Source organism: Ursus americanus, chromosome 4, assembly GCF_024610735.1.
Source record: "Ursus americanus isolate L20-20 chromosome 4, mUrsAme1.1.p, whole genome shotgun sequence".
Taxonomy (NCBI): Eukaryota; Metazoa; Chordata; class Mammalia; order Carnivora; family Ursidae; genus Ursus; species Ursus americanus.
The window spans coordinates 95,189,231-95,212,212 of NC_142130.1; the positions used below are offsets into that span (position 1 = coordinate 95,189,231).

The 22,982-nt window shown below is 47.0% G+C and overlaps 1 protein-coding gene across 1 annotated transcript in view; it reads left to right on the plus strand.

Annotated features, from left to right (window-relative positions):
• BACE2 (beta-secretase 2) overlaps positions 1–22,689 on the plus strand; it is a 79,722-nt gene extending 57,033 nt beyond the window's left edge. Inside the window, exons 8-9 of the mRNA XM_045813484.2 lie at positions 4,204–4,372; positions 22,212–22,689. Coding sequence (XP_045669440.1) covers positions 4,204–4,372; positions 22,212–22,465 — 423 coding nt within the window. The 3' untranslated portion in view covers positions 22,466–22,689. The remainder of the gene's footprint in view (positions 1–4,203; positions 4,373–22,211) is intronic.
• The last annotated feature ends 293 nt before the right edge of the window (positions 22,690–22,982 follow it).

The window sequence follows — 22,982 nt, forward strand, 5'->3', positions numbered from 1 at the left end:
GCCTCTCACTGGTCAGTGTCCTCCTGGCCTTCGTGCTTGCTCACTCTCCTGACCTTTACTTCTGCCAACCACCCCCTCCCGCCTGCAATGCCCTCTCCTCCCCACTCCCTCTGCATATCCAGATTCTTCCCATCCTTCAAGGTCCCGCTCAAACAACCCCTCTTTTGTTGAACCTCTGCTGAGCAGAATGACCCGTTTGTGAGCCTGCCCTTCAGACTCATGCTTCCTAGTCCACTCATCCGGCATGCGGTCGTCCCTTTACGGGGTATTTTGTGCTGTTGCCTTTTTCGTTTGACTGTTTTCTTTAAAAGCACATGTACGCACTTGGAGTTCTCCATCAGTTACGTTAACTCCTTGAAGAGGAGAACCACGAGACCGACGGCCCTTGCTCCTTCCCTGGCATGAGTACGAAGTGGAGGCTAGTGTGTCATCACTGTTGTTTTGAACAGACCAATCCATGTGCCTTTGTCGTAATTTGGTGACTTTGGGACAAAGGATGGGGTTGGGGGATAGGGAAGGAGGAATGATTTCAGAAGGTGAAAAGGAAGTTTTAATCCTGCCTTTTCTCTTCTCCACTTTATACATGGGGACAGGCCTTCCAGGAATGGTGGGTTACTGGGGAAGAGCCTGAGAGCCTCAAGAGAAACACGGGGACAGAGGACACAGTCGCCAAGGCTGCTCTGCTCCGCCCCTGACTCGCGCTGTAACTTTGAGCAGATCACTGAGCCCTTTCTCCGTCTGTCCCTTTAACTATAAAGGGAGAAATCATAATACTTGCCAAAGACATTTTCACTGCAAACAGGGATATGTCTTCTGCGTCTTTAAAGTAATTGCTCTTTATGATTAAATTTTGGTCAGTCGAGCAGCACGATGTGGACATTATTTCCTCAGTGTGGTTTGTAACTAAAGTCGAAGCCTAGTTTCAGGAACAAGGTGAGCGTGTAATTGTAAATAAATGGCAGGGGGTTGTTTGGCAGAATCAGGGACTCATAAGACGCAGGAGAAAACAGGCATTCGGGGGGAACTTCTAGGATGTCCAGGGCGGGCAGTAGCCACCAGAGCTGGGAGGTCACTAATGAGGGAGGTTTGGGAGTGTTGCCTTTAACTTTCGTTATCTCTGCGTGAGAATTCAGTATTATTCTCACGAGACTGTAGATATTTTTTGGTTGACTTTGACATGTTCACATTTTTGGTTTTTAAAAAATCTGCTTCCCCTGCTGTTTTCCTGATTTCTTACTCAACATTCCCATTCCATTTTCTTTCCGTCCCCTCCTCGGAAAAGGGCTTGGACGGGCGGTTGTGAACCCTCACATGCCGATAACCTCACAAGCTCCGTGTGCCACTGACAGAGCCCTCGGCGTCAGCACTGGGGGGTCCTCTCCTAACACTGCAGCTCTGCCTGCCCGCCTCTCCCTAACATTTAAGGCAATCTTCAGGGCTCCTTCCCACCGAAGTTTTAGAATTGAGCCCGTGCCTTGGACCTCTTTGGCATCGGCAGTAGTGGATGGGCATATGCTTGCTAGTGCAGAGAAGAGTGGTGTCAAAGGCAATTCTCTTAAATTTTGTCTGTCTCCACTCTTTCCCCAAAACACACAGGCTGCATCTTTTTTGGCCTGTTGACAAGAGCAGCCCCCAACCCCAGCCCACAGGCAAATTCTGGTTTTCTTTTCCACATAACCCTAAAAATGTAAATAATTGCAGTCTACCACTGGTTGGTCTATTTGTGCTATTTTAGGGTAAGACAGACAGTTTATTCTGAGATCTAGCAATACTTCAGCTTTCCCCAGCTTGTTACAGCATCTACAGTCTGGAACTTTTATTGGCAGTCAGCTGGGACACACACACAAAGAGTAAAAGATACAAATTCGGTCTGCATATTTTTGCATCAATACCCTCAGTTACATGATAGGTGATAATTGATTTGGTTTTATTATAGAAGCAGTTCCTTCAAAAGTCGGGGTGTGTTGCGTGTGTGTGTCCACATACGTTCCTAGGGCTTGCTTACAGACCCTTGGCTGAAGGTACTGTGGCGGCAGGTCAGCGCTGGGGGGGGGAGGTCCTCTCCTGACACTGCCGCTCTGCCTGCCTGCCCCCCTCTCCCTAACATGGAGCGCAGTGCCTTTGCCTCGTTTGAGTTGGTCGTGAGACGTTGCGTCTTTCATTTGGTGCTCGTCAGGCTCCACACCGTTCATGTCACCCGCATTTTTTGAGGCCCTCCTGGGTGCCGACCCGCGGACCCTCGCAGCCGAGGTGCCAGGACCATAGCGGAGAACAGGATGAATGCTTCCTTGCCTGGAAGGAGGGCTTGCAGACAGACAGACCAGCTGGGGAGGGTTCTGACTGCGGGCTCAGTTCCTGGACCAGCAGCTGCTCCGCGTCTATCCACGGATGATGCCAGGGGCTGTCACAGCTCTGTCCTTGCTCCCCCCGCTGCCCGGCAGCCCTCGTCCTCTCGCCGTCCCCGCGCTGGCAAGGGCCGTGAGGCTCATCTTCCTCCGGTGTCAGCTCGATTGTATGCTCTCTCTCTAGCACAGCTTCTGGTTTCCTTTCCTGCCCCGACGTTAAATAGTGCTCTGTGTCTCCCACTCCTCGCGGCGGCATTCCCTCCCACCCCTGTGCTGTGGTTTGCCTCCCGGCTGGCACCCCTCCCTTGTCACCCTGGTGCAGCCCCTCCCTGCCACACCCTCTAAAAATCCCCACCCCTCACCCTTCCCTCACACAAAGCCCAGGGCTCCCAGCCTTTCCCTCCACAATCTTTCTTTGTGCTTCTACCCCTGTAGGGCGGCTCAGTACTTAAAAGAAAGTCCTTCTTCCTACTCATTTTGCCCTTGACTGCTTTTTCCCCCCAGATGTTTGGTATTTTGTCTTGCTAAGACACTCTACTCTCTTGGTGGCCTGCATTTGAATACTTTGCTGTTGAAACACAAAGGGATTGTTCTCACTGAGGTGACCTTGGTTTGCTCCCTGATTTAAGTTTTGACTCATTTCCTCACAGACTCGCCCCCCAGAGGACCTCAGGGGCCCCAAGTGTTGTGTTGATAGACCATGAACAGCCCGTGGTCCTCATCCTCGTGGGAGCGTCCTACGTGGGGGTACTGGGTCTTCTCTCTGACGGTGACAGCTTCTCTCTCTCTCTGACCGAGGAAATAAATCATCCTGCTTCCACCCTGCTGCCTACTGTCAAGCTCTCTTTGGCAAAGGATGACAAAGGCGGCATCCTGGGGCCGGTTAGGAGCCATCGCAGCCTCCTCGCAGGAGAGCAGAGGACGTTCATGGTCGCATGGTCGGGACCGGGGCGGTAGCCGTGGGGACGGGAGACGTGATTGGATTCGGATGCCATTTCAAAGGAAGGCCTGCAGCCTCTGGTTATGGCTTCCATGTAGGGAGAGAGATCCTGGCCCGGTGCTGTAGGGCCTGAGGAAGTGAGTGAATCACAGGTTTACTGAAACAGAAGACCTTGGAAAAAAGCACATTTGGGGAGAATGTCCAGAGTTCAGATTTTCTCATATGACATTTGAGATGCCTGTTGAGTGTGGATGTGGCAGCAAAGATCTGGCTGGAGGTCAAGATTTGGGCATCAGCATAGAACCCTGGGGTGTGCTTAGGGCCATGGGGCCACATGGGTCACCTGGGGCGGGGGTGGGGGGATGGTCGCCAGGAGGCCAGAGCCCTGGCCTTCTCTGATGCTTGCAGGTGAGGAAGGGAAAGCAAACCCTACCCAAGTGCCTGAGAAGGGGCCGCCAGTGTTGGGGGGAAGAAGAGCCAACCCTTTCCCAGAGGCCAAGGGAAGGAGGCGGTTTGAGGGGAGAGCTGGCTGGCCCATGTTACCTAGAGGGGCCTGTCCCACTCTGCACTTATTCACCTGCACCCTCCCTGGATGGGGGTCTTCAAGGGCACAGGGACTGTGCGTTGGTTGCTGGCACTGAGGCAGTATCTAGGCGACACCAAGTGCTGGATGGACGCACGGACGCGTGGATGGACGGCTATAGTTATAGGCGGCACACGTGTTTGTATCACTTTCAGTAATGTTTATCACCATGCTCGTGATGTCATCTTCCAGGTGGCAGGGTAACGTCATCCCCTTCTCTCCCCGCGTCGCCCCCACAGCACCGGGGAGGTTGGAACACACTGTGGCCTCGACAGCTTTGTGATGTTGCCGAATTCATGCTTTTCCCTGTCTGTCTGCCCTTTCCTCGTCAACAGCTCTACATCCAGCCCATGATGGGGGCCGGCCTGAATTACGAATGTTACCGATTCGGCATCTCACCTTCCACGAACGCGCTGGTGATTGGTGCTACGGTGATGGAGGGTTTCTATGTGATCTTCGACAGAGCTCGGAAGAGGGTGGGCTTTGCCGCCAGCCCCTGTGCAGGTAAGGGATGCTTGCACGGGACGGGGAGCCCCAGCTGGAGTACTCAGTGTCCGTTCACTAACTTGGGAGCAACTCTTGATGACGGGTTAGTGGCCTTTGAATTGTTTCCCACAGGCCTGCCATCCGTGGTCAGTCTTATCAGTAAGGCGCGTGGTAGGGTTACGGAGAGGAGGAAGTGAGTCCGTCCGTGTCAAACGTGGAGTCCCATGCTGGACACATGGCAAATGCGTGACTGATGTTAGTATTATAGTTCTCTCTCACGTTAAACTTAAAGTGGTATCTCACACCACAGAATAAAGATGGGGGGTCTCGGGGAAGAGTTACAGTTTTTTGACAGGAAAATTAAAATAAAGATTCATGGGTAAGCTGTGTATTTTTTTTTCCATCAAAGCCATCTTCATTGTGAGATAAGAAGTAAATGCCTGTCATTGCTTTTTCTTGAAATCCTAAAATGACGAGATCAAGGAGTGTGTTTTTCCTCCTAGAACCCCTTTGAAGAGCTGGTTTGGGGGTGAGTCGGCAGCATTGTTCTGCGAAGCCGAGCTTGAAGGTTGGGCCTGTGTTCAGGGAAACCAGGAGAGAGGGCAGGAAAGTCGATGGGGGGTAAACCCCCAAATTCACAAATGTCTGTAGATGAACAGTTTGCTAGGACGGAGTGTCCACACAGCGCACGGTTTAGCGGGAAGGTCAGTACTTCTGGCAGAAAAGGCCAGCCCTGGACGTGGGCGTGAGCTGGGATGGCTGGGGATGCGTGGAGAGCGCGTGACCAGGCAGCGGGCAGGCGCCCCCGGGCTCCTGGGTGGGATTTCAGGGGACTGGCAGATCCTGACGTGTGGGATTCAGAGTTGGCGGGTAACATGCCAACGGAGAGAAGAATTAAGCACATGTGAGGCGGCAGAAGAACAGACAGCAAGGAGGTGGGACAGGAGAAAATGAGAGGCTGTGGGGTGAGACGCGGGCCCCCACGCAGCGTGGGGAGGGAGGCGTGAATTCGATGAAACCCTCAGGATAGTGACCCACAGGCGGGAAGGCTGGCTGAGCCAGTCGCCCCAACCTTGACCAGACCTTCCCTGGGATCTAAGACCAACAGAGAAGTCTGGGGGAGAGCCTCGGAGATGGGCGGCGGCGCAGGCGAAACGTTGGAGGCTCTCAGCTGATTTGTTCCAAAGGGACATATTTCAGGTCTTACTTACACTCTCTGACTCGCGGTGGTAAATGGGAATCCTGGAGCATAAAGCGGGTCGGGCATGCTTGCTATCCGTGTTTGGACACACAGGCAATCCTGGAGGCTAAAATAACAATGTGGAGCATGGGAGGAGAGGGATATCAAAGGGAAAACTTGTATCTGGAATATTAGTCCAACTCACGTGCTGTATACATAAAACCACCCAACGCCATGTATATTTTCGATTGTTGCAAATACTTTAGGTGTTAACTCGGAGCTCGCTGACTCTGCATTGGTGAACGGGCTCGGAGCCTTGGGGCTTGTCATTTTGTCATCTTTGTTGGGAATGAGTGTCTATCTCTCAGAGTGCATTAACTGTTTTTAGCCTGGGAGGTATCCCTGGGGGAGACCTTCCTCCGTGGCATTACCTGGGACTGTACAATCGGAGACGCTAGTCTGTCTCGCAGCTGTGAGTGTCTCACATCTTGTAACCCAGAGAACTAAGCACTAAAGCAATTTTCCCCACAATTTCTGTTCTCTCGTTAAATACCATTAAAGTAGAGGCTACTATGGCAACAGCCATTATATCGTCCACTTTACTTAATACCGCAGAGCGCGTAATCACCGTGTCTCCTAAGTGAATTGCTGTTGGAAATAGTTTAATATTAAGTGTCTGCAGGCAAAGCAACATTCATTCCTGCGTTTCAATGTGAATTCTTTGTTAGGTGTGCTTATAGAAGTTTTTTTGTTACTATTTTTTAAAAAAAGCGTATTTAAGGTTTTGGTACTTAAACATTTGATTTTATCAGCAGTGGGGAATATACACGGATATGTCTCCTCTTCCGTGCAAACTGTTTAGCCATTAAAGTAATTACTTCCCTCCAAGCTGCAATTAGGGGCCAGACAGTGGGCTATAGCTCTGTAATAAATGGAAGAGGTACACTTTTTTTTTTTCTCTAAAGTGTTGATTTCTAATTTATCACATACTTCAAATAACAAAATGATTTAAGTCCTAGGAAGTCATGTGCTTTGGGCACACTTATGGAACACCCAGATTTAACAAAGGATAACATTTTGTCATGTTTTCTTCAAAAATTTGTCATAGGAACAGAAAATAAACATAGCTTAAAGCCCCACCCCACTGCCTTCACCAGAATGACCCTTTATCCTGAAACTGGTGTAGATTCTTCTCATAATTACTACACACTTAAGATTTCAGTCCATAGGTCTAAGTGCCTTGGATTAGTTGTCTATCGCTTGGTAACAGGTTAGCCCCACATTTAGCAGCACTCTGACCTTGTGCAGGTGCCAAGGGTCAGGGAGCGGCTTAGCTGGGTGGTTCTGGGCTAGGGTCTCCCAGCAGGGTGGAGGGTCCTGCTGGAAGCCCACTCCTGTGGTCGGGGAGAGGAGCCCTCCTTTCCTCTCCATTGGGACCTCAAGCCAGGCTTCCCTGAACATCCTTATGGTGGGTACCTGGTCACCCGGGAGCACGTGATTCCAGAGAGTAAAAGTGCCACACAGCACCCAAGCCACAGTCTTTTTTTTTTTTTTTAAAGATTTTATTTATTTATTTGACAGAGAGAGAGACAGCCAGCGAGAGAGGGAACACAAGCAGGGGGAGTGGGAGAGGAAGAAGCAGGCTTCCAGTGGAGGAGCCTGATGTGGGGCTCGATCCCAGAACGCCAGGATCACGCCCTGAGCCGAAGGCAGACGCTTAACGACTGAGCCACCCAGGCGCCCCCAGCCACAGTCTTTCTACACCCAATTCCGAAAGTGACATGCGATCACTTCTGCCCTATTCTGTTGGTTGTTCAGAACAACCCTGGCCCAGCGTGGGAGGGGATTACACAAAGTAAATACCAGGGAGCGGGGATCACTGGAGTCCCCTTAAGAGCTGTCTGCCGTCTACCTATAGATAAGTACCATATAACAAAACATTGGTTGGTTGGTTGGTTATGGGGTTTTGGTGTTTTTAAATGTATATGAATGCCTGTAGTACCGTGCGTGTCCTTTTTCAGTCTGCTCTGTAGTCAGCATTACACATTTACTGGCTCTTCCGTGTTGACGGGAGCACTGGCTCTCTCATTTTGACCGCTGTGTAGTATCCTCTTGTACGAATATACCCAGATTATTTACCCAGTTCTGCCTCGATGACCATTTGGACTGTTTCTAATATTGGCAGTTGTAAACAGTACTGCAGTGAACATCTTGCTGCATGCTATTGAGATCTTCTGAAAATGGAATTTCTGGATGGTTTGGTGTGCTCATCCTCAGTGTTACTGGCTACTGTCAGATTTGTCCTCCGGGCAGCTGGACCATCAGAATTACATAAGAATGTTCATTTGTTTTCTTTTGTTTTTGTGTTTTGCCCATCTGTATGTATGAAATAGCGTCACAGTGTGGTTACTTCTGAGATGATGCAACTTTTTTTTAAAAGATTTATTTGTTGTTTGGGTGGGGGGAGGAGTGGAAGGAGAAGGAGAGAGAGAATCTCAAGCAGACTCCCCACTGAGCGCAGAGCCCATCTCAGGGCTTGATCCCAGCACCCTGAGATCATGACCTGAGCTGAAATCAAGAGTCAGACGCTCAACCGACTGAGCCACCCAGGCGTTTTGAGATGATACAGCTTTTGATATACTTATGGGGTGTCCGAGCTTTTTCTCTGACGGTGAATTTTTCTACCAATAGCTTATGTATATTTTCCTACATGTCTTTTTTAGTGATATCTATACATTCTTAATATTTGATCCATTAATTTGGGGGGCTTATGCATGTTGACTATCTGCTAATCTCTCTGGATTTCTTCTACTTGTTTTTATTATCTTTCATTTACTTTTTTTTTTTAATTTAGTGAGATAAAATGTACCAATCTCTTCCTTAATGGCTTTTACTCTGTACCTTATTTAAGAAATTTTTCTTCAATCTAAGAAAATAGAGATTTTTTTCTAAAGATCTAAAGATATTCCCCCCTCATTTTCTTGTATATTGTGAAACAGGAATCTCATTTTTATAAGGACATTCAATTTTCTCAGCATTATTTCTTGCATATATTATCCCCTCTGATATTTTCAATATTTTATTATTTAAAAAATTTAATATACGGGAAAGACTAAAAATAATGCAATGATGTCCTACATACCCACCATCTAGATTTTTTTTAAAGATTTTATTTATTTATTTGACAGAACATAAGCAGAGGGAGTGGGAGCGGCAGGCAGAGGGAGAAGCAGGTTCTCTGCTGAGCAGGGAGCCCAATGTGGGGCTCGATCCCAGGACCCTGGGATCGTGACCTGAACCGAAGGCAGACGCTTAACCGACTGAGCCACTTAGGTGCCCCCACTGTCTGGATTTGATAATTTTTCCATTTTGCCACCTATAGTATATGTGTGTATGTAGTTCTTGTTTGAACCATTTATAAATAGGGTGCAGATATCATGACATTTTACCCCTAAATATTTCACTCCATAATATTTCATCCGTAAATACCTCTTAAAAATAAGGACAGGCTCATAATAAATGTAATACCATTATGACACCTAAAAATTTAACAATATTTACATTGTCTTATGTAATATCTAGGCCATATTCAGATTTCCTCAGTTACCTCAAAAATGGTTTCCTTCACTGTGGGTTTTTTTTTTTTTTCTTTTGAAGGCCAGTTGTTTTATAGAATATATCATATTCAGATTTGTCTGGATTTTTTCTAATAGTATCGTTTAAGATGTTCATTTAACCTTACCTTTCTGTAAACTTGAACTTAGGTCTAGAGGCTTGGTTAGATTCAGGTTAAATTAATTTTGCAAGATACCTACTAAATTTTAATAACCTCTTTGTCGTGTACCAAGACCCAGTACGCATCTGGATTATTTCTGAGCATTCTCTTCTATCCCACCAGTGTAGTTGCTGTTCCTGTGCTTGAACATGTGGTTTAATTTCTATAGTTACAGTAAGACTTAACAGCCAGCAAGGGCTCAACGCCTCTCCTTATTCTTCTTTAAATGCTCTTGGCTACTTTTGTCCTTTTATTCAGCTTGCAACATCTGAGAACTCCGTTGGGATTTTGATTGCAACCGCATTGGATTTACAGATGAACTTGAGAAGAAATCAAGTCTTTATTATGCAAGTCTTTTCCCCATGAATGTACTAATTCTCATTTGTTTAGGTCTTCTTCTTTTTTTTTTTTTTTTCTTAAGATTTTATTTATTTATTTGACAGAGAGACAGCCAGCAAGAGAGGGAACACAAGCAGGGGGAGTGGGAGAGGAAGAAGCAGGCTTCCAGTGGAGGAGCCTGATGTGGGGCTCGATCCCAGAACGCCGGGATCACGCCCTGAGCCGAAGGCGGACGCTTAACGACTGAGCCACCCAGGCGCCCCTGTTTAGGTCTTCTTTTATGTCCTACATCAGCTTTGTAGTTTTCTCCAAGAGGGTCTTACACATGTACTTCTTGCTAGATACCTGTTAGCTCTTACTGTTAGTGAGATTGTTTTAAATTACATTTGATTGTTTGGTATATAGGCATGAAGGGGCTTTTTGTATATTAATCTTCTATCCAGCCACCTTGCTGAATTCTCCTTTTAAAAAATAGTTGTTGGAGTTGCTTGGGTTTTCTATGAAAGCAGTCCTGTAGTCTGATTCATGGAGCAGGTTTGTGGAATTCCCTTCTAATCCTCAGTCGAGGGATTCTCAGTTTGCTGAAATCGTTTGGTCTGAATGGAAAAACACTTTGACATTTTCTACTACTGTTAAACATATTCCTACTCCATGACTCAGCAACTTCACTCTTAGGTACGTGCAGTGAAGAAATGAATGTGTGTGTCCATCCAAAGACTTAACCAGAAGCAGCTTTATTCATAAAATGAATTAAAGTGCTACATCATTCAATAAGTACCTTATTACATAAAACCACCATTTTCATCAAACTAAAAACAGCCCAGAATGAAGGAGAAGGGATAAACAAATTACGAAACAGCAAATTTCCTATGCTGAAAAATGTACTTTAGGATCTCTTCAAAATTTCATTTTGCCCTAATTTTTGAATCGTGGATGGAATTCTCGGTCGACCATTTTCCCTTAGTGTTTCAAAGATGCTATTTCAGTGTTCTCTGGCCAGCATTATTGCTGGTGAAAAAACCCCCATCAGTTTCAGTTGTACTTTCGAGAGTAATCTGTTTGTTTTCTCTGGTTGCTGTTCAGACTTAGGCTAAATTTTTCCTCTTCTGAAGTTTCACCATGATGTATCTAGATAGAGATGGTTTTTGATCTTGCTCAAGACTCATTGTGCTCTCCGAATCTGACAATTCGTGTTTTTTATCATCAATCCTAGAGAATTGTAAGCTGTTACCTCCTCCACTCTTGCCTCACACCCATTTTTACTAGTTTCTTCTGGATCTCCTGAGATAAATTTTGAGATTTCTCATTTCCTCCACATCCATTGACCTTGCATTCATATTTTCCTTTCTTTATCTTTGCTGCATTCTGTGTAGTTTCTGCAGACACATGCTATATTGCCCTAGTTCTCTCCAGCTGTGTTCAGTCTACCATTTAACCTATTCAGTGAGGTTTTCTTCTTATAAAGATTTTATTTATTCAAGAGAGTGAGAGAGAAAACTCACAAGCATGCGTGAGCAAGGAGGGGCAAAGAGGGAGGGAGGAGAGAGAATTTCAGGCAGACTTCGCTGAATGCAGAGCCCTACGTGGGGCTTCATCCCACAACCCTGAAATCACAACCTGAGCTGAAACCAAGAGTCCGACGCTCACCGTACTGGCCCACCAGGCGCCCCAACCTATTCAGTGAGTTTTTAATTGCATGGCTTGTATTTTTCATTTCTCGAAATTCCACTTTGTACTTTTTCAAATATACTTGTTTACTTTTTTGTAGTGTTCTGTAATAATTTTGTGTGGCTTGTATTTACTTTGTCTCCATTATTTTATTTGATTTTTGAAAATGGCCAGATAATGTTCCAGTGATAGAATGCATTATATAGTCCCCACACCCTCAGAGGCAATCATGAGTACGTAAAGTGTTCCCTCATTATTTTTTGAGCCTCATAATCCTCTGTTATGTGGTTCTCTAATTTATTTAACAATTCCTTATTGGTATATTTAAGTTGTTTCCAGTCTCCTGTTATGATAAACAGTGTTGCTGTGATACCATTTGTCTGTGTTCATTCACACATATGAAAGTATACCTCTAGGTTAGATTACTGGGAGTAGAATTGCCAGGTTAAAGGGTATAAGCATTTGTAATCTTTTTTTTCTTTTTTTTGAGATTTTATTTATTTGACAGAGAGGGAGAGAACATGAGCCAGGGAGAACGGCAGAGGGAGAGAGGAAGAAGCAGCCTCCTTACTGAGTGGGGAGCCCAATGTGGGGCTCAACCCTAAGAACCCTGGGATCATGACCTGAGCTGAAGGCAGCTGCTTAACAACTGAGCCGCCCAGGTGCACCAAACATTTGTAATCTTGATGGGAATTGTCGCATTGCCTTCCAGGGAGGTTATACTCTTTTATACCTGTTGTACCAGTTTCTCTAGTAACGTTTACAATGGCCTGACTCCCCAGTCAGCATCACCAATGAGGTGGTGTCACACTTTTGGGCATTTTGCCAATCTGGTAGGTGGAAACGATGATCTCAGTGTTGTTTTAATTTAATTACTTTTATGCATGAGGTTGAGTTTATTTTCATGTGTCTAAGGGCATTTGTTTTTCCATTTCTGTGAACTATGTGCTCATATCTTTTCCCTATTATTTTCTATTGGGTTTTTAGTTTTTTATATTGATTTGTAGAAACGGTGTAATGGAGTGATTAACCATTTGGAGAAAAAACTATAACCCATATTTCAGTTATACAGTATTTAAAAATTTGCTTTGCTGCTGATGAATTTTATTGTAAAAATGCCTTTTTTTTTTTTAAAGATTTTATTTATTTATTTATTCAACAGAGATAGAGACAGCCAGCGAGAGAGGGAACACAAGCAGGGGGAGTGGGAGAGGAAGAAGCAGGCTCCCAGCAGAGGAGCCTGATGTGGGGCTCGATCCCACAACGCCGGGATCACGCCCTGAGCCGAAGGCAGATGCTTAACCGCTGTGCCACCCAGGCGCCCCTGTAAAAATGCTTTTATGTATTTAAATGTATCAGTATTTTGTCTTAAGGCTCTTAGGTTTGAAGTCACATTTTTGAAATTATTTTGTGATCCGTGCAAGTACTTTTGTGTTTGATTTACCTTGATGTAGTCTGTATGGATAACCTTTATTCCCCCAAGGTGACTACCCCATTGTTCCTATAACGTTTTTCAGATAATCCACGTTTTCTTCCCTGATCTAAAATTCCACAATTATTATATGCCAGATTCTAGTACATGTTTGGAACTCTTTATCTCTGGACTTGCTGTTCTGTTCAGTTGATGTATCTTAGAGTGTTAGTTTCTGTGCATTCTTCTTCTTTATTCAAAACTTCCCTGCTGTTCTTAATTTTATTTTGCTTTATGAACTTTGAAGTCAGCCTGTTAAAAAAAATCTTGTTAGTATTTTCATGAGGTTTTAATCATCGTAAACACAGCTATTGTATAATCTCAAGCATTTTGTTCTGTTTTCCCATCGTTTATGGAGAACTGATCTCTTCGTTTTCGGGGCGGCTGACCGTTCTGTCATGGCGGATTTTCACTTGGTTTGCAACTCTTTGTTGTGAGCTGATCTTTAGTGGGAATGCTTTTTATTTTTTTCCTTTAGAGAGAGTTCAGTGCACCTTGGGTTGTAAAAATGTTGCTCTAAAGCAACTTCGCATTTGTTTCTGCTGAGTGTGAGGCAATGGAACTTTTCGGATTTCTACACAAGCTGTGTAAATTTAGATGGCCGCCATGCTTGAGGTGGTGGTTGGGAGACTGTTTCTCACGGGAGATTCTTTCTCGCCCTCGTCACCCTCCGCTCCTGGGACCTCAGGCAGAGTCAGGCTTCCTGGGTGGCAGAGTTTTCCCGGCACCCTCCACCCCTGCACCGGGCTCTGTCCCCCATCTCTGTGGTGCCGGGGTCAAGTCTTCTGCCTGCCCCCCTCTGCCCCCTCCCCCCGTCCCTGGCATTGGATCCCCAGTTCTAGGGCTTATTTCTCAGCTCATCTACATATTTAAAAATATGAGTTTATCATCTTTTCTCTGTGTTATAGTAGGAGGAAGTTCTGCCTTGGTGCCAGCTAGCACTTGGCGGAGCCCAAACCTTTGGGAGCTTCCCTTTTCTCTTGATGTCTTTTATTTGCTTTTCATAATAATTGGTGTTTGTCAGACAACACTTAGCTAGAGGATTAGGCTTTTTTGTAGGGGGTTGGGGCAGGGTGGGAAGGAGAGCAGTGAGTGGGAGTTCTTTGAAGACTTTTCCTGGGGAGCTCTCTAAAATACATTATGGCCCACACCCTCCCCTCCTTTTTCAGCCAGGGTGTATCAGAATGGTGGTGGGTGGGAGGGTGATGGTTATTTTGGAAAAAGATCCACAGATGCTTCTCTTATGCTGCCCTGCGTCTCCTCGCCTCACCCCCCAACCCCTACGAAGAGTCCTATTCTGGTCTCAGATCAGAGCCACGTAAACAAGGTTGGCGGTCCCCATGTGCTGTGGGGTGGGCTGACCTGGAGCCTCGGCCCAGAGAGAGTCTCTCAGGCCAGGAGCAGGTGTTAGAGGCTGGAGCGTTTTCAGCTGCTCTGTGTTGCCCGGGCCAAGTATCCTAGAGCTAGGAAGATAATAGAGTGTCAAGAGTGACAGCTCTCTCTTAATGTATCCAAAGCTTCTGAAATACCACCCATCTCTTTTTATAGATTGAGACATTTAGCACCCAAGAGCTGTATAGATTTCAGCTTTTACAACTTGAGACTCCTCGTGGATTGTGGCAGTCATTTCACTGTGAATTTTCCTTGCTGCAGGTTGAAAGTGGATCATCTGGTACATATTCATGTTTAAAAATAGGAAAGTTAGCTGTGAGAGCAGAGTTGCAGAGATAGGCTTCTGCCGTCGACTTAGAATCCAGTCGAAAGATGCCAAAGCCAGGGGCCCCAAAGGCATGGATCAGGTAGCCCTCATTCCTCATCTGACAGAAAAGAACACTAAGGACGGGGGGTACTAAGTGGTTTTCGTGTGGTTGCAGAGCAAAATGGCCCCAGGTCCAGGACACCAGTCCTGTAAACTTCAGAACGTTCTTCCAAGTGAACCACAGAACCACAGCTACTCAGAAGGCATCTTCGTACCAAAGAATTGATCTGGGGAGACAGTTCACTTTATTTTGCATACCATGGCAGAAAAGACCCAACCATGATAATTTTTATAGTTGGCAGATTAATGTGTCTTCCTTGGGTGCTCATTATAAACTGGGTCCTGATCTCCTGGGAGATAAGACAGAGAAAACATAATTAAAATTGTAACCCAAGACACTGATGAAAGATTTAAAATAACAATATATTAACAGGAGATACTTAGGAAGCACCGACCTTACCCCAGGCACTGTGCTAAGTACCTTCTGTTAGCTTGGTGATCATTCAGCAAGACTAACTCGTAGCTGCCGTTACCTTCCCCATTTTACAGATACGGAAACTGAGGGCCAAAGAAGTTAAGTAAATTGGTCAAGATGACACAGCTCCTAAGTGGGAACTAGGACTTGAACCCCAGCAGTCTGACCCCAGGGTCCGTGCTTTCATCAGTGTATAGGAGGGCCTCGTGAGTAATTCCAGCATAAAAACTTAAAATCTATTCCACGATCATAGAACTAATAGCCTATGTAAATAAGTGTGCATACCATCCAGAGAAAGGCATTCTTAGAAAGTAGTCTCCAGTAGTAATTTTAAATCAACTTTCCTTAATTTTTAAAAAGTTTATTTATTTAAGTCATGTCTGCACCCAACATGGGGCTCAGACTCAGGACCCCGGGATCAAGAGTCGCACGTTCTGCCCGCCCGCACCCCTCCTTTAATGCGAAGTAACTGTTTAGGAAATGTGAGGACACGTTTGTTTCCAGATAATACATTTTGACTGGCAAATTTAAATTGGTGCTATTTTTCAAAAACTTAAAAAAACTTTTTTCTGAATATAAAAGTAATACACGTACACTGAAGACAATTTGACTTTGGTGAGGGTTTTGATATAGTTGTATTATATATATAAAAAAATGTATATAAACTTGAGCGTTGAACAGTGCTAGAATTAACCCCCATGTACCTAGCAGAGCTGGGCTTAGGTTCGTATTTTTCTTTTTCTTCTTTTTTTTTTTTTTTTCCATTTTTCTTTTTCAGCCGAACTGCAATCCTGTCGTGTTGCTCTTTGACATACTTTTTTTGACTACCTCGTTCTTTTGATTTTTTTTTAACAGCTTCATTGGGATATAATTGGTATAAAGTGGACAGTTTGTGTTTCGAGGACCAGGTTGCTGAATTTTTGCATATGTAGGGGACCCGGAAAAAGTCTGGTCCCCTCCGCTGGCTTGGCCACCCCACCCGCAGCACAGACGCTCCCTGTTCTGGCCTCTCACTGAATCCCACTGCGGTCAGAGAACATAGTATCAACTGAATTCTTTTCCAAATGTCTTGCTATTTGTTCTTATGGCCCAGAATGTAGTCCATATTGGTAAATAGGCTCTTGACAACAATGTGTATTCTGCCGGGTGGGGGGAGCACCGTGCCCTTGGCCGTTAGGTCGCACGGGTGGGTGGTGCTGCTGGCGTGGTCCCTGCCCTCGCTCCCTTCCTGCCCACTTGCTGGCTGCTGAGCAGAAGAGGGCTGTTGAAGTCTCTGTCTTTGTGGGTTTCCATAAACTTCTGCAGCTTCATCATGGTTGTTTCTTCCTTTTCAAACTCGTATGAGGCGCGTACGTGTGTAGTCTTGCTCTGTCCTGTGTGTGCGCGGAACCCGTCCCCTGGCAGTCCTGTTTGCTCTGAGCTGAAGCCTCTGATGCTGATACAGCCCCTCTGCGTTTCTTCTCCTTTGTTTTAAATCAATGTATAGTTGTTTTTTTTAAGATTTTTAAAAAGATTTTATGTATTTATTTTGAGAGAGAGAGAGGGAGAATGAACGAGGGGGAGGGGCAGAGGGAGAAGGAGAAGCAGACTCCCCACTGAGCAGGGAGCCTGACACGGGGCTCGATCCCAGGACCCTGGCTCATGATCTGAGCCAAAGGCAGACACCCAACCCACTGAGCCCCCCAGGTGCCCCTCTGTCTGCGTTACTTTTGATTCACATTAGCTCGACACACCTTTTTCCATCCTGTGACTTCTAAGGGATTTGAGTATTTACGTTTCAAGGGGGCTTCTCCTGGGGAGCAAATAGTCAGGTCTTGCTTTTTACCTAATTCGACAATCTCTGCTTTGTCTTTGGGATGTTGAGACCAGAGATTGGCAGATAACAGCCTGCAGGCCAAATCTGGCCTGTCGTTTTTTCCTTTTTTTTCCTTTCTTTTTCTTTTTTTTTTTTTTTTGTAGGGCCTGTAAAAATGGTTTTACATTTTTAAAGGGGTGTGAAAAAAAAATCCTAAAAGAATGTGACAGAAATCCTCCGTGGCCCAAAAAGCCCTAACTCATTTACTTTCTGATCCTTTTCCAGAAAAAGTTTGCTGACCCCCAGTGTAGATTCTGTTTAATGTGATGATTGATAAGGTGGTGCTTTCATCTACCACGTGGCCCCATGTTTTCTCTTTGTCTCATCCGTTCTTTTCCTCCTCTTCTGCCGCCTTTTGGATTGAGAATTTTTATTTCTCTTGACCTCGGCTGGTGTCTTAGCTCCAGCTCTGTGCTGTCCTGGCGGTTGCTATAGGGTTTGCAGCGTGGGCCTCGAGGGGCTCGCTGTACCGCTAAACACGGGAGGAGAAGCTCTGGGGTGCGTCTCCTCCCGTCGCCTCTCGCAATCTTGCTGTCGTGCATTTGACTTATGCGTGTGTGATAAGGCACACACGACACCGGTGTCATTTCTGCTTTAAAGCAGTTATCTCCTTAAGTATTTAAAATGCAGGTGTGATAATTGCCGAGGTAGTTACCATGTCTGGTGCTCATCTCCCCTTTGTGTAGGTCCTGGTTTCCGTCTGACGTCACCGATCTGCTTGAAGGGCTTCTGTTAGTGTAACTGTAGTGCAGATGGACTGTGATGATTTCTTTCTTTTTTTCAGCTTCACTGAGGTGTAATTGACACATGAAAGCTATGTACATTTAAGGTAGACGATATGATGTTTTGCCATATGTATGTACTGTGAAATGGTCACCGCCGGCTACTATCTGTCAGCTCACATGGGTCGCATTGTCTTTCTTTTTTCCCCTCCCTCCCTCCCTCCCTCCCTTCCCCTGCCCTCCTCTCTCTTCTTTTTTTTCTCTCTCTCTCTCTCTCTCTCAAGATCTACGCCCACTATTCTACTCTCTGCTGCTGAGTTCGACTATTTTAGACGCCACGTATAAGTGAGATCTGTGGCGTTTGTCTTTCTCCGTCTGCCTTATTTCGCTTGGTATCATGTCCTCCGGGTTTATCCGTGTGGTCACAAATGGCAGGATAATACTCTAGCGTGTGTGTCTCTCCTTGTGATAAATCTTCCAGCTTGTGTATGTCTGAAAAGAAAATCCTTATCTTCACTTTGAAGGATATTCTTGCTTGGTATGGGAAGCTGGGTTGACCAGGTTTTCCTTTCCGGCACTTTAAAGATGTCTCTCCACAGTCTTATCGCTCGTGTTATTTCTGAGATGAAATTCGCTATAATTCTTTTTGTTCCTTCATACAGAGTATTTCGTTTTGCTTTTATTCTCTATGCTTTTGTGATTCTCTCTTTATCACTGGTTTTCAGCAGTTCCCTTGGTGTAACCTACTTCCTGTTTCTTGTGCTTGGGGATCTTTGAGCCTCTTGGATCCGTGAGCTTACAGTTGCCCTCAAGTTTCGAAAGGTTTTGGTGATCATTTCTTCAAATGCGTTCTGCCTCTGGTCCCTCCTCATCGGGGTCCTCTGACTCCATGGACACTGAGTTGCTTCCTGTGTTCCCGCAGTTCACTGACGTTCTCCCTTTATGGTTTCAGGATTTTGTTGTTTCATGGATAGTTTCTACTGTGTTTTCAAGTTCACTAGTCTTTTTTTTTTTTTTTTTTTTTTTTTTTTTTTTGGTTTCCTGCAGATATCTGTTCTATTAATACCATGCAGTGTATTTCTTGTCTCACATCCTTGTAGTTTTTCTCTCTAGAAATTTGACTTAGGTCTTCGTTATAGTTTCTGTGTGTCTACTTAACACATCTGACATTATGAGAGCTCCTGTGTCTCTGCTTGGCACGTCTGATATTCTCTCCAGCATCCCAAGCGGAATGCAGTTACAGTAACTGTCTTCATATCCTGTCTACTAATACTACCATCTGTGTCATTTCTTGCCAAGCTTCAAATGATTGATTTTCCCCCTTGCCATGAATTGTGTTTTCCTGCTGCTTTGCATACTTGGAAATTTTTTATTGGACGCCAGACATTGTGAACTTCACCTTGTTGGGTGCTTGGGACATTACGATTTACAAGAAATGTGTATCTGGTATTTGTCTCCATTTCTGGCACAGAGCTCCTGAAACTCTCAGAATTTCCTAAGCGATAAGATGTCTTTTGTTAATAAAGTGGCTTTGGAAAGCATTCTGGGGTAGGGCTGGCCTGTGATTAGTGTTGGAACTCTCCCGCCTCCTGACCTCCAGGGAGGGAAAGCAGCTGCGGGTTGAAGCAATCTCCACTGGCCTTGACTTCATCCATCTTGTCTGTGCGATGAAACCACCATAAAAACCCAAAAGGAGAGGGTCTAGAGGGCTTCCAGGCTGGTGAGCACGGGGGACTGTGGGGAGAGTGGCCCCTGGAGGGCCCAGGCGCTCCACCCCCTTCCCCAGACCTTGCCCTGGGCATCTCTTCCGTCTGGCTGTTCCTGAGTTAGTCTTTTATAATAAACCAGCAATCTAGTGAGTTCTCTGAGTTCCAGGAGCTGCTCTGGCAAATTAATCAAACTCAGGTCAGGGGGTGGTTGGGACGTCCCATCTGTAGCCAGCGGGTCAGCAGCAGGTGACACCCTGGGCTTTTAACTCACTTCTGAAGTAGTGGGGAGCAAAGCATGCAGGCCTGAGCTCTTTCTTAACTGTGGGATCTGATGCTGTTTCTGGGTAGATAGTATCAGAAGTGAGTTGAATTCCTGGACACCCTGCTGGTGTGTGAGAATTGCCGGTTGGTAATGTAAGCCCCAACACGTTGAAACTGGGTCCAGTTGCCCAAAGGGTGCTGAGTACTTTTGTCTTCTTGCGAGTATTCTTGAAGTTTGTCCTGGGTCATGTTTAAGTTAGTCCTGCCTTGTCTTGCTCTGAAGCTTCTTCAGATGAGATCAGAGCAGTGTGCCCTGCGTGGTTCCCTTCCCCCAGGACGGAGGAGAGACCCTTATGACTCTAACTGGTCCCCTGTGAATTGGGCTTGGGTTTTTTTTCCCCCCACACTGGGAAACAGAACAAACAGGAAGCAGTTGGCTGTAGGTACCGTTCTCAGCCCTACCTGTGAGCTCCAGAGCTCTGTTCTTTCTAATCCTTTCAAGTGGTCCTTTACCCGCCTCCATTCATTTTTGGTCAGCACTCAGCTGAAGGCTCAGGGGAGGCCCTCGGGAGATGTGTGGAATTTCTGTACTGCCGCCTCCTGTCCTACCTTGTGCCTCCGAACTCCAGGACCCCCCAGCCCTGCGCCCCAGCCTGGCCCCCCAGCCCTGCTCTCAGCCTTGCCCCCTAGTCCTGTCTTCAGCCTTGCCTTGCTCCCCTGCCCTGCCCCCCTGCCCTGCCTCTCATCCTTCCCCAGCCCTACCCCTGCCTCTCAGCCTTGCCTTCCCAGCCTTGCCCTGTTCCCTAGCCCTGCCCCCTAGCCTTGCCCCCCTGCCCTACCCCCCAGCTCTGTCCCCCATCCTTCCACCCCCAGCCCTAGCCCTGCCTCCCAGCCTTGCCCGCCCAGCCCTACCCCCTAGCCTTGCCCCCTGCCCAGCCTCCCAACCCTGCCCTCCCAGCCTTTCCCTGCCCCCCAGCCCAGGAGGCTGCCCACCTCTGCCCGCGTCCCCAGCCCTGTGCCACAACCCAGAAATGTTCTCAAGGCAACTGTCGGGCTCCCTTCATCTGTCTTCACTTCTCTCGGGACTTCACGCTCCTTGCTCAGTTGGCAATATGTTCAGAGCCTTTGTTTCTTTGTGTATTTTGTCCAATATTTTAGTTGTTTCAGGTCGTGGGTAAATCTGGCCCCTCTTGCTCCGTCCTGTCTGGAAGCAGAAATGGTTTCCAGTGACTTTCATTGCCTCCTGTTGGCCGCTCGGGCTTTTGGGGTCTTTGCACTAAGCACACGTCACCCACATCAGTGTATGTGTTCAAACGTCTCGTCCGTTTGCTAGAAGACAGATGACCTGCTGCGGAAAGACGCTTCAGGTCCTACCACGGAAGGGTTGTTACAAAGCAGGAGAGAGAGAAACTGTAATAGAAACGTAGGTGGCCACCGAGTGTGTGTTTCCAGCGGTGGCTTCAGCCATGGGCATTTGGGCTCTGGATGAACAGAAGGCCAGCATCCCTCTGCTCCTGGGTGTCCGCAGGCTCTTGCGCTTGCCTGGATTCTTCTGGTGCTCGCAGAAGCAGCCACGAAGCCATACACACCGAATCCACATTAGCCAGAAAGTGTTCTGACCAAGTCTGTTTTCTCCCTCATTTTAAACCACTCTGTGAAGGCCATCGTCCTGTTATTTTGAATTTTTCTTTCCTCAATAAAAAAAAATAAGGCTGTTACTTGGCAGGCCTTAGGGTCTTGAAGCTTCAGTACAGAGAAATGAAATGCGTAGCAACATTGTTTTTTTGTGCCTAGATGTTCATTTCTCTAATTAAACATGGGTGAGGTGGGTAACAAGGCTTTTCTCTTTTTCCAAGTGAAACGTAAAATGCCAGATAAATTCTATACTTCTGAAAAGGGCAGATACGTCTGATGTAGTGAAATGAAATACTCATAATCCCAAACCTGCTTTAAGAAATCCTCTCGACCTCCTCCCCTGGGGGAGTATTACCCCAGTGTCACTAGCACAAGTCACCAGGTGAACGGTAGCTGTGTGTCCCTTTGTTCCCGGGTAGGCCACGGATTCCATGTCGCCCTCACAGACCATTCCTGATCTTGGGTCCTCCCTACACTGTAGGTGGGGTGCGGGACAAGCGTGGGGCAGGGAAGAATCTTCTGGTGTGACCAGGTGGTCTTGGAGCCCATTCAGAGTGTGGGTCGGGCTGATAGGAGGACAGGCACCGGAGAGCATGAAGTCAGGTTGACTACGCCGGGGACATCCGGGCATTCGGGCAGGCTCTGCCGAGCTCCCTACTCCCCCTCCCCCTCCCAGCCAGCCTCCTCACCCGGCACCGAGCTCTGCGCCCTTGCCCACAGGGCTCCGCAGCCTTGGCCTCCCCAGAGCACCTGACGCTTCTGGATGTGCCCTTCTGCACGTTGCTCTCCGCCACGTGGCTTCAGCACCTGTAGTCCCGGAAGCAGGCCGTGCTGGGGGGCGGGGACTGGACCCTCTGGGGCCACCGCTGCCACAGAGTGCGCCCCCCCTTGGTGCCTGCCCAGCGCCTGGGCCACTGTTTCACAAAGCAGGTGTTCTCTCTTTTGCCGGAGGGGACCGACGGCCGGCTCATTTCACAGCTGTGGATTTCCCCCCTTCTGTCTCCTCAGAAATGGCAGGTGCTCCAGTGTCTGAAATCTCTGGGCCTTTCTCAACAGACGACATAGCCAGCAACTGCGTCCCCGCCCTGCCCTTGAATGAGCCCATTTTGTGGATCGTCTCGTACGCGCTCATGAGCGTGTGTGCGGTCATCCTTCTCATCCTGATCGTCCTGCTGCTACTTCCCTTTCCGTGTCGGCAGCTGCCCCGCGATCCCGAGGTCGTCAATGATGAGTCCTCTCTCGTCCGGCATCGCTGGAAATGAAGAGCGGAGCCCCAACTCGAGCGACCTTGAACTCTCTGTTAAGAGAATTACGTTTCAGGTGGAGCAGGCGGGGTCTGCTTCCTCTGTCCACTAGTCTTAAATCTGTTCTGCTCCCAGATGCCTTCCAGATTTCACTGTATTTTGATTCTTGATTTTAGAGCTTCCTTCTTCTCCCTCACTTCCGAGAAAAATTATAATAAAAAACACCTCGTTCTAAACCAAAACAGAGTGAATTGGGCTTCAGGCTTTATGTGACTGGTTATGCCAAACTGTCTAGGTGTGCCACCAAAAAAAAAAAGGGCAAGCTTTGGCTCGTTCTCCTCTTCCTCCCGTCTCTGGAGAAATGAGTACATGTGGTTCGTAACTCCTCTTAGCTAATGGGAAGCTTTTCATACGAATTGCATTTAAGGGTATTTTGCACCAGGCCTCAGCCTGGGTCGGAGAATACAAGAGGCCTGCAGTATGGTAGCAGGAGAAGCGGCCTGGGGCCTGACGATTTCACCATCCTGCCTGCTTC